The sequence below is a fragment of the Corythoichthys intestinalis genome, chromosome 21 (genome assembly GCF_030265065.1).
Source record: "Corythoichthys intestinalis isolate RoL2023-P3 chromosome 21, ASM3026506v1, whole genome shotgun sequence".
NCBI classification, from domain to species: Eukaryota; Metazoa; Chordata; class Actinopteri; order Syngnathiformes; family Syngnathidae; genus Corythoichthys; species Corythoichthys intestinalis.
In genome coordinates this window covers 37,023,776-37,039,393 of record NC_080415.1, presented here as the reverse complement: position 1 = coordinate 37,039,393, position 15,618 = coordinate 37,023,776, and the positions used below count along the sequence as shown (strand labels likewise).

At 40.0% G+C, this 15,618-nt stretch overlaps 1 protein-coding gene across 1 annotated transcript in view; it reads left to right on the top strand.

Annotated features, from left to right (window-relative positions):
- The first annotated feature begins 12,334 nt into the window (after positions 1 to 12,334).
- spag9b (sperm associated antigen 9b) overlaps positions 12,335 to 15,618 on the top strand; it is a 67,882-nt gene continuing 64,598 nt past the window's right edge. Inside the window, exon 1 of the mRNA XM_057825767.1 lies at positions 12,335 to 12,975. Coding sequence (XP_057681750.1) covers positions 12,676 to 12,975 — 300 coding nt within the window. The 5' untranslated portion in view covers positions 12,335 to 12,675. The remainder of the gene's footprint in view (positions 12,976 to 15,618) is intronic.

Below are 15,618 nucleotides of genomic sequence, written 5' to 3'. Positions count from 1 at the left end.
AGGCAAGGTCACCCTCTCACACGTCAACAAAAGGTTCCCGAGAAAAATGACAACGCATAGTTAAACATTCAATCTTTTGAAGGCTCTCGCTGGGCGGGCCGTGAACAGGAAGTGTCTGTTTGGGCTTTGTTTAAGATTCTTGACTGTTTGTGGATTGGACAGGAGGATTCGGGAGTTACTGTTGTCAAGGCAACAAGAGTTGTGGGTTTTGATTTTTTATGGGCTCTTGGAGTCTTGTCAGTCGTGTTATCAGTTGGATATAGTATGGGCATAGTTCCTTGTGTTGGGACAGGGCGTCCCGCCATTTGTTCTGGACTGTCTGGGAGAACTGATTGCGAGAGTTGGTGGTGCAGACGTGGGCTTGTCAGCGTCAATTTTGCTCAGTCAGTTGCATGATGCACACGTTGGGCTTCCGTGATAAGAAGGCGTCATGTATCTCTTATGCCATATGCTGTTTATTTTATATTGAGTGTGTTAATGTAATACAGTCAATCGTTAAATACGAGAAAAGGTACTATCTCCATTCGCCAGTGTAAAATAAAAGCATGCACCACAAAACAAAAGTGAACATTATAATCAAATACACATTTCGGCAAAGGGCAGAATAGTCATATTAATAAAGTAAAAAATAAAGATACTGTGAGGTATAATAGGTAATGTTTACGCTAATTAAAAACACTGAGGACAAGAATGGCGGACGATATTCTGGCGTCGTAAAGTCGAAATCACTACGGGGACTACCTGTAGTCATTTTTTTGGGGGGGAGGGGGGTCGCCTAGCTAAAGATTTGCCTAGGGAACCTAGTCACTCAGGGCCGGCCCTGCACCAGAGCGCTCTAACTTGTCTTCCTCACTGGTTGGAAATGTTCAAGGATGAAAGTGGAATTGCCGTAACGTCTGTCTGAAAACGTAAATTTTGCATCGAAAAATTGTGATTCGTGTTTTATTGTTTTGAGATATCAGGGTGAACAGTGCCTACGCTTCGTGCGAAAATTTGTCATATTGTTTCGACGCGGAAAGGCAACCGTGCTTTGATCTAACTGATGTTATGTCGCATGTTGATGCAAATAGGAGAAAGGCTATTTTAGTCTGCGTAAATTGACGTCACAATTTTTTCCTGAACAAAATAGCAGTACAGTATTAAGGTTTCAAGTCATCTGATGCGTTCGCCTTATTAATACATCGCATTGACATGATGCAAATAAAAGATTTTGTGCAATGTACCAACATCCTTTTACGCCCCGTTATTATGATTCAAATTAATCATGTTGTGCATGTATTTTCACATGATGTTCTTATACAGTGGTACCTCTACTTAAAAACGTTTCTACATACAGAATTTTCAGGTTAAGACACGCAGTATGGCTGGTACTCGCAGCTCCCAGTTTTCTGAACGCATCATACTTTTAGCTGCTCTGCTATTGGCTATTGCCTAGCATTCCTGGCATCCAATTGGCTAAGAGGGACCTCTACTGTATGTGTATGTGTGTATCCCAGGATCCTCTTCGTTCGCCCCTCATGTGCCAACAGCTTTACATGAGTGTATTAGCTTCTATTCTTTATTCTTGTTTTTTTACACGATGAACAACTCAGATTTTATGTTTATTGTGCAATTATCTTATTGTAACATGTATTTGTTACATGATTTGATGCATTTTTGTGCATTAGAAAAGATTGATGTCTGAATTTTGGGGGCTCAGAACAGATTAGGGCATTTACGTGGAAAACGCGTCTCTACTTACAGAATTTTCAAGTTAAGGAAGTACTTCCAGAACCAATTAATTTCATAAGTAGAGGTCCCACTGTACTTTGATAACTAAAATGTCCCCCAAATGTCCTGATATGACAGGACATGTCCCCCAAATGAACTGATATGACCAGCGCGTGTCCCCCAATGACATAATATGACCAGGACATGTCCCCCAAATGACCTGATATGACCAGGGCATGTCTCCCCTAATGTCCCCAAATGACCTGATATGACCAGGGGATGTCCTCCAAATGTCCCAAAATGAACTGATATGATCAGGGCATGTCCCACAAATGTCCCCAAATGACCTGATATGACTAGCACATGTTCCCCAAATGTCCCCAAATGAAGTGATATGACCAGGGCATGTCCCCCAAATGACCTGATATGACCAGGACATGTCCCCCAAAAGACCTGATATGACCAGGGCATGTCCCCTTAATGTCTTAATGTCCCCAAATGACCTGATATGACCAGTGCATATCCCCCACATGACCTGATATGACCAGGGCATGTCCCACAAATGACCTGATATGACCAGGGGATGTCCCACAAATGTCCTCAAATGACCTGATATGACTAGCACGTTCCCCAAATGACCTGATATGACAAGGGCATGTCCGCCAAATGACCTGATATGACCAGGACGTCGCCCAAAAGACCTGATATGACCAGGGCATGTCCCCTTAATGTCTTAATGACCCCAAATGACCTGATATGACCAGTGCATATCCCCCAAATGACCTGATATGACCAGGGCATGTCCCCCAAATGACCTGATATGACCAGGGCATGTCCCCCTAATGTCCCCAAATGACCTGATATGACCAGGGGATGTCCCACAAATGTCCCCAAATGACCTGATATGACCAGGGGATGTCCCACAAATGTCCCCAAATGACCTGATATGACAAGGGCATGTCCCCCAAATGACCTGATATGACTAGGACATGTCCCACAAAAGACCTGATATGACCAGGGCATGTCCCCTTAATGTCTTAATGTCCCCAAATGACCTGATATGACCAGTGCGTGTCCCCCAAATGACCTGATATAACCAGGACACCCCCGCCAAATGTCCCCAAATGACCTGATATGACCAAAACATGTCCCCCAAATAACCTGATATGACCAGAGCGTGTCCCCCTAATGTCCCTAAATGACTTTATATGACCAGGGCATTTCCTCAAATGACCTTATATGACCAGAGCACGCCCCCCCATATGACCTGATATGACCAGAACATGTCCCCCAAATGACCTGATATGACCAGAACATGTCCCCCAACTGTTCCCAAATCAACAGGAAGTGACCGGATAATGTCCCCGAAATGTCCACAAACCAACCTGGGCGGGGCTAAGATCCGTATCTCCACACAGCAAAGCCCCAGAGAAATTTCTCCAGAAATTGCAGTTTCTAGTAACCAGAAATAAAATAATGTCAACGTGGAGCTAGAAGCAGTTATTCAAAATTTGAATATGCAATTGCGCGGGGATGCTTTGTCCTCTCTTCAGTTGTTTCCTGTACATTTTTTGGTCAATTCCTATGAATTTTGGGGCATTTTAGGGTCACTGCCTTGCAGTGGTGGAATGTAATGAAGTAAAAGTACTTTATTACTGTACTTAAGTACATTTTTGTGTATCTACTTGAGTACAAATATGAAGTGGTGCTTATTACTTTTACTTCACTACATTTTACAGCATGTATCTGTACTTTTTACTCCACTACTTTTCGAATTGTCGCCTGCATTACACATTAGTTTTGTTTTGTTTTTCCCTCATTGTTAATTGATAGTTTTCCAGCACTATCAATAAGCCCTGTGCAACTATACCGTTATTGAGCACTAGAGGGAGCAACATGAGGACAGGCAAGATTATGCAGGTGAAGAAGATATTGTGCGGTAGGTGGGGGTATGCACCTGATCGTTGCTTGCAATCCGCCATTAAGATAAGTTTTGGGAGTTATTTGAGCTTGTTAAGCTTCTGTTTACAGTGCAGTCAATTTGATTATTTTTCCATTCTGCACGGTTATATATTTTAAAATACAATATGTGTATATTAGGGCTGTCAAAATTATTGCGTTAACGGGCGCTAATTATTTTTTTAAATTAATCACGTTAAAATATTTGACGCAATTAACGCACATGCCCCGCTCAAACAGATTAAAATGACAGCAGTGTAATGTCCGCCTTGTTACTTGTTTTTTTGGTGTTTGGCGCCCTCTGCTGGCGCTTGGGTCCAAATGATTTTATGGGTTTGGGGAGTGAGCATGGTGTAATTATTGACATCAACAATGGCGAGCTACTAGTTTATTTTTTGATTGAAAATTTTACAAATTTTAATAAAACGAAAACATTGAGAGGGGTTTTAATATAAAATTTCTATAACTTGTACTAACATTTATCTTTTAAGAACTACAAGTCTTTTTATCCATGGATCGCTTTAAGAGAACGTTAATAATGTTAATGCCATCTTGTTGATTTATTGTTATAATAAACTAATACAGTACTTATGTACCGTATGTTGAATGTATATATCCGTCTTGTGTCTTATCTTTCCATTCCAACAATAATTTACAGAAAAATATGGCATATTTTATAGATGGTTTGAATTGCGATTAATTACCATTAATTAATTTTTAAGCTGTAAGTAACTCGATTAAAAATTTGAATCGTTTGACAGCCCTAGTATATATATCAAATTTTTATATTAAGGAGAATATACTTTTACTTTTTACTTGTAAAGTAAATTTTAAAGCAAGTACTTTGTACTTGTGTACATTTTTTCTTGTACTTTTACTTAAGTAATTTTTTGCCCCTGTATCTGTACTTAAAGCAACACTAGGTAACTTTTCAACCTTTATAAAATACGTTCATAACATGATATGTCGACTGACAACTAGTTGAATGACACCTCTTTTATATTTTGAGGGGGTCTGTATCCCTAAAACTGAAAAGTTACCGAGTGTTGCTTTATATAAAAAAAGTGAGTACTTAATCACTGCTGCCTTGTTAAATTATTGGCGGCCATTGACGGCGCTAGATGTCCAATCCAGCTTGACTGGGTGGGCCGAATGAACGAATGATACATTCTAAAATTGGAAAGCTACAACAATCTGACATTATACTGGCGAGTGGGGGTGGCCAACAAATTTCTAGGGGGGGGGCCGTAACCACCCCTAGCCACCACCTAGTGGCGCCATTGGCCACAAACGTAAACGTGTGGGGCGAAATAAAAAGAGACTGCATTTTATGAATTTTTGGAACGAAAAAGTGACCAAAAAAATAGTAATATTGCATGTGGGGCCCTTTGCTTTGGAAAGCATCTCCACAACAAGTGAAGCCCGTGAGTCAATAGGGTGGAGGCACAAATCATACAGAAATGTTTCCACAATGTTTGAGGATTAAATGCAGTTCTGACTCTATCCTCCCAGCCCGCTTGAGTGTGACGTCACGGCCAGGGGACCTTCCGCCACACATGATATATTCAAAGTCCTCGGAAATTCAAAAATCACTCATTTTGACTTGATTATCGTTAGCCTCATTGTATAATTGCCGAAGTCCTTTTTTTTGGGTGGGGGGGGGGGGGGGGGGGGCAATTGAGATTGTACTGACTGATCCCTGTTCTCAGTCTAGTACTGGATGATAGTTAGGGGATTGTAGTGATGACGTGCGCTCAGTGCAGTTGGAGACGCGAAGCAAATACCAGCGAGTCCATTTCTCAGTTCAACTAGTTTATTCTGGTGGCGTTTAATAAGTTAACTCAAAAGCACTTTGTCCAAATAAAAGTAACAAACCAAAAGACTCAAAACGTATTTACAACAAACAACCAAAATGAGTACATTCCTTCCTGCATGCTGCTACTAAGCCACAGTCAAAAATTGTTTGCCCTCCTAACTGCCAACACCTGTGACATGATTAGCTGTCATTTTAAGCGTACCTGGGCTGATCAGAGGTCAGTGGAAAGATGGAATTGACAGCCTCTAGTGGTGAGGAGTATAATTACATATAATATTACAGATCAGGAATATGGCTCTTACACACCGGCCCCTAATTGCTTCTTCTTATAGAGCAATTACATTAAAATGTACATCAAAAGAGCCATAGATATACACAAAAAAACATCGATCTTTTGCTCTCAACCCCACAATGTAGTCATAACATGATCATAGACCACCCAACGACGTTTGTTTTTGAACATATTTTTTTTATTTTTTATGCTCGTCTCGAAACCTTGATTGTTGCGGGATGTATTTGAGCTTCCTGTAATTTCTGTCCCCAATCCATGCCTCCTATTTGACTGGTTGTCAGGCATTCGTCCAGTAGAGGGAGTGTTTTGCTCCTTTTCAGACTTCCCCGACAGCTGCCTGTGGTGACACGTCAGAAGGTTTTTGGCGTTTCTTCATTAGGAGGAGAAATATCAGAACTTGCATTTCCTTCTGGTAGGGGAGGCATCCAGAGAAACCTGGCGGACTCTTATCCTGGTGAATTCTCAATTAAATTTCCTGATTGGATGCCATTTTTCCTTTCATCTTTCCTGTTGATTTTCCATCTGGTACCACCTCTGAAGACCAGCATTCTCATATCGTCCGGATGCTCAATCTTCACCGGATCCATAAGACATGGACCGGCAGCATGACAACTTTGCATGCTGTCGCACGGCACAAGGCGCTCCCAGCAGTTTTCGGCGTCGGCTTGTTGCCAGACATCATGTCCATTGTGAAGTTCCTGGGACTCAGAGGAGAGGGGGATGGTATTGGCTTCTTGGGGATGGATGCGGCCAGGAAGCGTCCTCACAAAGCCCTGAGCTGAGAGCGGCCCATCCTTCCGACCGCTGCCGTAGTGCGAGCTCCGGCGCCGGGTAAAAGCACCTGGTAGCTTGCCCAACTTCTGGGGAATGCAAAGAGGCGACAGCGACATCATGCAGGGGGCAGAGCCAGTGCTCTTGAACCATTCGGCTTGGACTGTAGACTTCTTCACCACCCATTCCCTCTGGTTCTCCGGCTGAGCCCTGATCAGCTCCCGCTTGTCCTGGCATTTTCTATTGACCATCTCCACATGGACCCCCTCTCCCTCTGGAAGCTCTTGCTTTTTCCGCCACCTTTTAGCAGACCTTTTCAATTTTCCTTTCCCTGGATGGTATATGGCATGATGTGAAATTGTGTTGGCGTAAACTGAAGGATGCTCTTGTTCACAGTCGCTACTGCCCCATAACGGACCATTTATCACCCACCCCAATAGGGTTCTAATCGCGTAGGGTCCATCTTCACGACTGTTAATCACATCCCAGGGTTCTAACAACTTGGATGCATTTGTGCCAATCAACAAGTCAACAGAGGCATTTAGGTAGGGAATCTTTACGTTATTTAAATAAGGCCATTTTCTCAGCTCCCTCTCACTGATTATGTTGGTGATCGAAACTGGCATCTGATCATGGGTGCAAACTGTGGGAAGCGAATAAAATTGCTCAGGAGAAATTCCTGAAATCTCAAGACCATCAACCAGAGAACTTTCCACTATGTTGTAATGCCCCAAGGTGCGGATTTTGATTTTAGCTTTCCGTCCTTTGGTGTTCAGCTTTTCAATGAGGCTCCTGGTGCAGAAGGTTCCTGTACTCCCTGGGTCCAGAAAGGCATAGGTTTTAACCACCTTGTTCCCTTTTGAGCACTTCACTTTAACAGGCAAAATTGGAAGAATTTTATTGCAGTCTCCGGCCCCTGTAAGACCACATGTGGAGGATATTGTACAACTGTCAGAAGTATTTGGTTGTTCACTTGTGCTTTGTTGACCATCATTATGATTCACCATTTCCTTTTGTTCTATATGCAGTATGCTGGGATGCATTCGGTTGCACTTGTTGCAAGTGATGCGCCTATCACAGCTCTTGCTCAAGTGTCCTGTGGTTAAACAACTAAAACAAAGACCTTTCTCCTTTAGAAAGTCCAATTTCTCCCCGTGGGTCTTTTTTCCCAACTTAAAACATTGCGCCAACACATGACCACCCGTGCTACAATACAGGCAGGATGTGGAAGTAGTTATATTAGAAGTCCCTTTGTTCTGTGCCTTTTCCTTTTGGTCATCACCTGGTTGGGTTTGTTCATCAATGACCACCTGTGTAGAAAAACGGCTTTTCAATTGTGGTTTCAACGGTAACTTAATTGCCTTTGTAACCCCTTTGATGGCAGGTGATGTATCTTGTATGTCTCCAAAAACTGGATCAGAAATTATTCTGACCTGTTGCTCGACGAATTTGACTAAATCTGTAAATTGTGCTCTCCTGTTTGTTTTCTCCAGTATTTCACATGCCTTTGTTCTCCACTTGTCTCTCAGTTTGTAAGGAAGTTTTTGGACCAAAAGTTTTATATTTGTCGGCATGTTAAGTTCTTCCAAGTGCTGAAGATCAGCCATAGCATTGGAACATTCACGGAGAAAAAGTCCATATGCTTGGAGTGCTTTGGGGTCTTCCGGCTTGATACTTGGCCATACTGTGACCTTCTCCATGTAGGCTGCGGTTATCCTGTATTCATTTCCAAAATGTTCTTTGAGTAATGTTTTGGCCAGAGCGAATCCTCTATCTGCAGTCATGTGCAGGCAACTGCGAACAATATCCCTTGGCTGCCCTTTGGTGAATTGTTCGAGGTAGTATAAACAGTCTCCTTTGCAGGTGGTCTTTGCTTCAACACAGTGCTCGAATGCCCTGATGAATGAGTTGTATTGTAGAGGATCACCATCGTAAGTTGGAATTTCTCTTCGTGGGAGTAGTTGTGCTGTTTGCATTTGCACAAGGTGAGCCGTTATGTCATTTTGTTGCTGCAGCAGACTGTAGAGGCCTATTGTTGGATTTTGTTCTTGTAGGGGTTGAAACAAGTGTTGGCCTTGCTGTGATGGAATTCCTTGAGTGAAGGTTGCATTTGGTTTTAATTGAAGTGTTTGAGAGGCTTGACTGACAATTGGCTTTGCCTGTGATTGAGAATAGGTGGGATACAATGTTGAAGGATCAACTTGTGGTTTCCTTGAGTTGGATATGGTTGTGGGCATGACCATTGATGACACATCTCTTTGTAGAGGTAGAAAAGCTTGCTGCTGCGGTGGTGGAGGCACATATGTCGCAGCCTCTGGATTGAGGGAGGCGAGGTCGATCTTAGGTCTAGCCCCCTTTTTAATGTAGGAAGCCATTCCATCAGATCGCCTTGAATGGACGCTGCTCCCTTCCTGAAGCACCGCTAGCTTAGCCGAGGTTGCAGCGATTTCAGCCTCCAGCTGAAGCTGCTCCCTTTTTCTCCTCAATGCAAGCTCCTGCTCCTCTAATGCTCTCTTCACTGCAAGCTCTTGCTCCTCTAACGCATGCTGGTCCCTTAAAACAGCAGCTCGAGCCAAGAGAGCAGCTTGTTCTGCCTCTGCCCTGAGCCTAGCTGAAGAAGTGGAGGATCTGCTGCTCGATGATCTGCCACTTGATGATCGACGGCTTGAGCCATGGTGCTGTGACTGCACATTTGAAATGCTGTCTTGTGGTTTTATTTGATTTTCCTCCTCTTCATCCTTGACATCCGCAACTTTATTTTCATTGCCATTGTCCACAGTGCTTTGTGTTTCTGTTGGTCCCATTTCATTTCCAATTTGTACCGTTTGTGTTTGCCCACGTTGTGTTCCCATTTCATAACCAACACCATGGTAATCACGCACTGAACCAGTCCTATTGTCAGCTAACCACTGATTTGTATACTCAATAAAATCATTAACATTCAACATTTTGGCTTGGTACCATATATCATGTTTGCCTGCCTCGTCAGCAGGTAGCAACCCTAATATAGATGTATGAACCATTTGTATATTGTCACACAACTCATTAAACGTGTTAAATTCATTTTCAACCTCATTTACGTGCCTTTTATCGCACATCAATTTTGCAATATTTTCCTTTACTTTTGACAGTTTAACAAACCCAGACTTCCTTTGTTTTTCTAAGCTACTTATTTTTTCCATTAAAACCTTCGGTGTAATTTTAATCACACGCTTTTCCCGTACACCCGCACCTTCAGTAAGTTCGGTCTCATGACGAAGCTTTCCTTTTTCCTCTTCGGCCATTATGACCACGAATGTTTAGATGGCTTTTAATTAGCCCGCAAAGAAGTGTTGCGCAACTCGTCTCGACGCAAAGTTTTTAGACGATCGCGAGTTCGTGACGTCACCAATGCATTGGATTTATGCGAATGTGTGCACACAAATTAAAATGGCCATTCAAATAAGCGCTGGTCTCCACATACCCCAATCGAGCGTTGGCCGGCTTGATGAATGGTGCTCCTTCGCGATGATGATCCGCCGCTGGTCTCGTAGGAAGCTCCCGTACGGCTCCAGTCAGCAATCGGCGATGTCAAACGCTGCCCAGCTGACATCCGCTGCTCCCAAACGAGCTGGTAAAAATCTACACGCTGCGTGCAGCTCCGCGTCCTCTTGATGATCGTTGTCCCAATTAACGATCGGTGTCCACATCAAAAAAGCAAGTTTTTGACCTTAAATGTACTGACTGATCCCTGTTCTCAGTCTAGTACTGGATGATAGTTAGGGGATTGTAGTGATGACGTGCGCTCAGTGCAGTTGGAGACGCGAAGCAAATACCAGCGAGTCCATTTCTCAGTTCAACTAGTTTATTCTGGTGGCGTTTAATAAGTTAACTCAAAAGCACTTTGTCCAAATAAAAGTAACAAACCAAAAGACTCAAAACGTATTTACAACAAACAACCAAAATGAGTACATTCCTTCCTGCATGCTGCTACTAAGCCACAGTCAAAAATTGTTTGCCCTCCTAACTGCCAACACCTGTGACATGATTAGCTGTCATTTTAAGCGTACCTGGGCTGATCAGAGGTCAGTGGAAAGATGGAATTGACAGCCTCTAGTGGTGAGGAGTATAATTACATATAATATTACAGATCAGGAATATGGCTCTTACAGAGATAATTCCCTACTTGTATCAAATCAAATGTTTTTATATAGCTCTATATACACCACCTAAGAGGTCCTCAAAGTGCTTTACAACAAAACAAAATATACTGGACTGTCTCAGGAAATTAGAATATTGTGTATTCTAATTTCCTGAGACAGTCCTGTATATATACACAGGACTGTCTCAAAAAATTAGAATATTGTGTATTCTAATTTCCTGAGACAGTCCAGTATATCCATGATAAAAGGCAGGCTCCTTTCAACTCTGTATAATCCTACTTTCCTGTTTATATCCTTGGCCAATCACAAAAAGTTTTAGAAAACTAAAACAATATCAATAAAAAAACGCCAATTTATTTTCAGAAAAATATGTTGTCGGCAATTATGTTATGAGGATAACATTGATTTGTATGGTGAGTTAGACATGTCTTGACAAATACGTTTTTCGTTCAGGAAAGGGTAACTAGGAGTTAGTATTTTTAAAATTTATTTTAAAATGACTTAATCCAGTTCAAATACACGAGCAATGGGTACGTTCGTCTGGATTATCATTCAACTTGAATTCATTGTAATGTGGCTAATGTGAAGTAGCCTACGTGTTTAGAAACAGAAGATTTTATGAAGCTATGAGGCTAACATGTACTGATAACTACGTTTTTTTGTTCAGGAAAGCATAACTAGGAGTTTTTTTTTTCTCAATTAAAAAATTACTTAATCCTATTCAAATACATGCAAAATGGGTACGTTCGTTCGGTTTTTCGTTCAATTTGAATTCATTTTAATGTGGTTTATGTGAAGTACGTGTTTAGAAACAGAAGATTCTATGAAGCTATGAGGCTAACATATCTTGATAACTATGTTTTTCATTCAGGAAAGCATAACTAGGAGTTATTTTTTTATTTAATTAAAAAATTAAACAATCCTATTCAAATACATGTGAAATGGGTACGTTCGTTCGGTTTATCATTCAACTTGAATTCATTGTAATGTGGCTAATGTGAAGTACGTGTTTAAAAACAGAAGATTCTATGAAGCTATGAGGCTAACATATCTTGATAACTATGTTTTTCGTTCAGGAAAGCATAACTAGTTTTTTATTTATTTATTTTTTAATTAAAAAATTACTTAATCCTATTCAAATACATGCGAAATGGGTACGTTCGTTCAGTTTATCGTTCAGCTTGAATTAATGGTAATGTGGCTTAAGTGAAGTACGTGTTTAGAAACAGAAGATTCTATGAAGCTAACATATCTTGACAACTATGTTTTTCATTCAGGAAAGCATAACTAGGAGTTTTTTTTTTTTTTAAATTAAAAAATTACTTAATCCTATTCAAATACATGCGAAATGGGTACGTTCGTTCGGTTTGTCGTTCAATTTGAATTCATTGTAATGTGGCTAATGTGAAGTACGTGTTTAAAAACAGAAGATTCTATGAAGCTATGAGGCTAACATGTCCTGATAACTACGTTTTTCGTTCAATAAAGCATAACTATTGTTATGTAAACTACTTTTTTTTTTTTATTATTAAAAATTATTTAATCCTATTCAAATACATTCGCAATGGGTACGTTCGTTCGGTTTATCGTTCAACTTCATTGTAATAATGTAAAGTACGTGTTCAGAAGCAGACGATTCTCGTCTTTCCGATTGCTCCTGAATGTATCAGCAGGAGCTCATCTGTTGGACAGTGAAACTAATCAGGAGCCAAGTAAAGTCTTTTCAGTACTGCTCACAACAACAAGGCTAGCAAATCTCTTCAAGTCAGCTGTGCAGAGGAGCCAAGTATTCAAGAAACTGAGGAACTACAGTCCCGTATTGCCAACGCTTTAGCGCGTAACACTTGAGCTATGCTTTAGAAACAAGGTTTCCTGCTTCGAGAGTAACAAGGCGATCGGTCCTCGGACGGACGTCAAGCCGAAGCTCGCGGCTAGCTCGCCTACGGTAGCCGGGGGGAAGAAGTGAGCGGGCGGCGGCCAAAAAAATGGAGTTGGACGACGTCGTCCTCTACCAGGATGACTCCTGTAACTCCTCCATGATGTCCGAGCGGGTCTCGGGTCTTGCCAGTTCCATTTACCGCGAGTTCGAGCGGCTCATCGCCCAGTACGACGAGGACGTGGTGAAGGAGCTGATGCCGCTCGTCGTCGCCGTTCTGGAGAACTTGGACTCGGTGTTCGCTGTCAACCAGGAGCACGAAGTGGAGCTGGAGCTTCTCAAGGAGGACAACGAGCAACTTGTCACGCAGTACGAACGAGAGAAGTCGCTGAGGAAGCACATTGAGGAGGTGCGTTTACGCCGAACTCACGCATTATTATGATGTCACTCGGTGCTTCTAAATGGAATAATAGTTATTACACCACAAAGTCAAATATAGTTATGAAGCACAGTCTAAATTAAGAAAAGATGAGCAACAATTTATGGGAAAACACTGCGTAACTAAAAAAGTCAAGTTGATTGATCAAGAACTAAACACTTTTGCAACTTGTTAGAACGTGTAACCTGTTCTACCAATCTAATGTTATATAAAAATAACCGTTGTGGCAATAAACAATATGCAGAGGTGGGTAGAGTAGCTAAAAACTTGCCCAAAAATTCCAATCATCCAGAAAATGTACTCAAGTACGAGTAAAAAAGTGAAAAAGTGAAAAAAAAATACTTAAGTAATTAGTAACATTGTGATTAACTGCTTAAGATGTTCGTTTTTTTTTTTTTAAACGATGGTATTTTTTTGATGAGTTAATTAGGGCTGCAGCTATTGATTATTTTAGTAGTCGAGTAATCTTTCTACTAGTTAGTTGTAGTGCTGCAACGATTAATCGATTAACTCAGGTAATGGATTAGAAAAAAAGGTTGGAATTTAATTTTGCTGCTTCGAGTATTCGTTTAAATAAAGTGGTGTTGTAATGGTTTATTTTAAAAGTGTTTGCATTTAGTTTTATTGATTTGGGTGGATACACTGCCCTCTGGTCTGCCTCTTTTCACATGGCTGAATCCAACTGCTCCCTGTTAAGACCAACGTAAGCTAAGGTTTTGTTTGAGCTAATGTTTTTCAATGCATTCATAATTTAGTTTATAGGTATATTTAGCCGTTTTTTGTGGAAGTATGTGCCTGAACCACTTGTTTAACGTAATGTAAAAAAAACTTTAGCATTTTATAGCATTTAAGCTCGTGGACGTTTTCTATGTAAATTAGCCAATTGTTCTTTTGTTTTACATAGATCCTCATTTTTTAAAATAAATGTATACTGTTTGAGGCTCAGCTCAGGTATTTTAATTTTTCATGTTCCTTATCCGATTGCTCGATTATTCGAACTAACCAGTCCATCGATTAATCGACTCGTAAAATATTCGATTGCTGCAGCCCTAGATTAATCTTTAAACTAGTTAGTTGTAGTGCTGCAACGATTAATCGATTAAGTCGAGTATTTGATTAGAAAAAAAGATTGGAATTAAATTTTGCTGCTTCGAGTATTCGTTTAAATTAAGTGGCGTTGCAATGGTTTCTTTTAAAAGTGTTTGCATTGAGTTTTATTGATTTGGGCGGATTCACTGCTCTCTGGTTTGCCTCATTTCACATTTTTTTATTTTATTTTTATTTCTTTTAATTTTTTAAAATTTAATCTTTATTTTTTCAGGCAGTCTCATTGAGATTAATATCTCTTTTACAAGAGAGGCCTGAGCACAAAAAACATTCACAAATATCAAACAACACAAAATACACTAACGGAAACAGTTACAATAATCAGTAAAAACATCAGACAAAAGAGATTTAAAATCACCAAGATGAATGATTGACTGTAGTTTAAGAGTAGATTGCAATTCGTGGGTGAATCCAGCTGCTCCCTGTTCAGACCAACATAAGCAAAGTTTTTGTTTGAGCTAATGTTTTTTCAATGCATTTATAATTTAGTTTATAAGTATATTTAGCCGTTGTTTGCGGGAATATGTGTCTGAACCATTTGTTAAGAGCACTGTAAAAAAAAAAATAATAATAATAATAACTTTTGCATTTTATAGCATTTAAGCTAGTGGACTTTTGCTATGAAAGTTAGCCAATTGTCCTGTCGTTGTACATAGATCCTCATTTATTTATTTATTTATTTTATACTGTTGAGGCTCAACTCGGGTATTTAAATTTTTCATGTTCCTTACCCGATTACTCGATTATTCGAATTAACTAGTTCATTGATTAATCGACTACTAAAATAATCGATAGCTGCTACCCTAGTTAGTTGGAATAATCGAGTAATCGGATTAGGAAGATTTAATGCGTTGCAGAATAAATTTTAGGAGATGTAAAAAAGGCTTGCTAAGATTGCACTTTCAAAATAGCATTAAATGCAAATACAAAATAAAATTACCGGGTGCTTCTTCAAACTATGCAGAATTGCACTTTCATTTTAATAAATGATAATGATGATTATTAAATTTAAAACAAATACCTGAGCTTAATCTCAAACAGTATATAAAAATAAATACATGAGCGTCTAAGTACAACAAGAGAACAATTAACTAACTTGCGTAGAAACGTCAGTTTAAATGCTATATATATATATTTTTTTTATACAATGCGCTTAACAAATTGTTCAAACACATATTCCCACAAAAACAGCTAAATATACCTATAAACTAAATTACGAATGCATAAAAGAAACAAACTCAAACAAAAACTTACCTTATATTGTCCTTAACAGGGAGCAGCTGGATTCAGCCATGTTAGATGAGTTATATCATGTTCGCTGTTGCCACTAGAGAGCAGTGTATCCACCCAAATCAATAAAACTGAAAGCAAACACTTTCATACCAAACCATTACAATGCCACTCTAATTAAACAAATACTTGAAGCAGCAAAATTTGATTTGAAGCATTAAGTTTGAGTAAGAGTTAAAAAACAACAACAACAACATTTTTTTTACCCAATTCAGG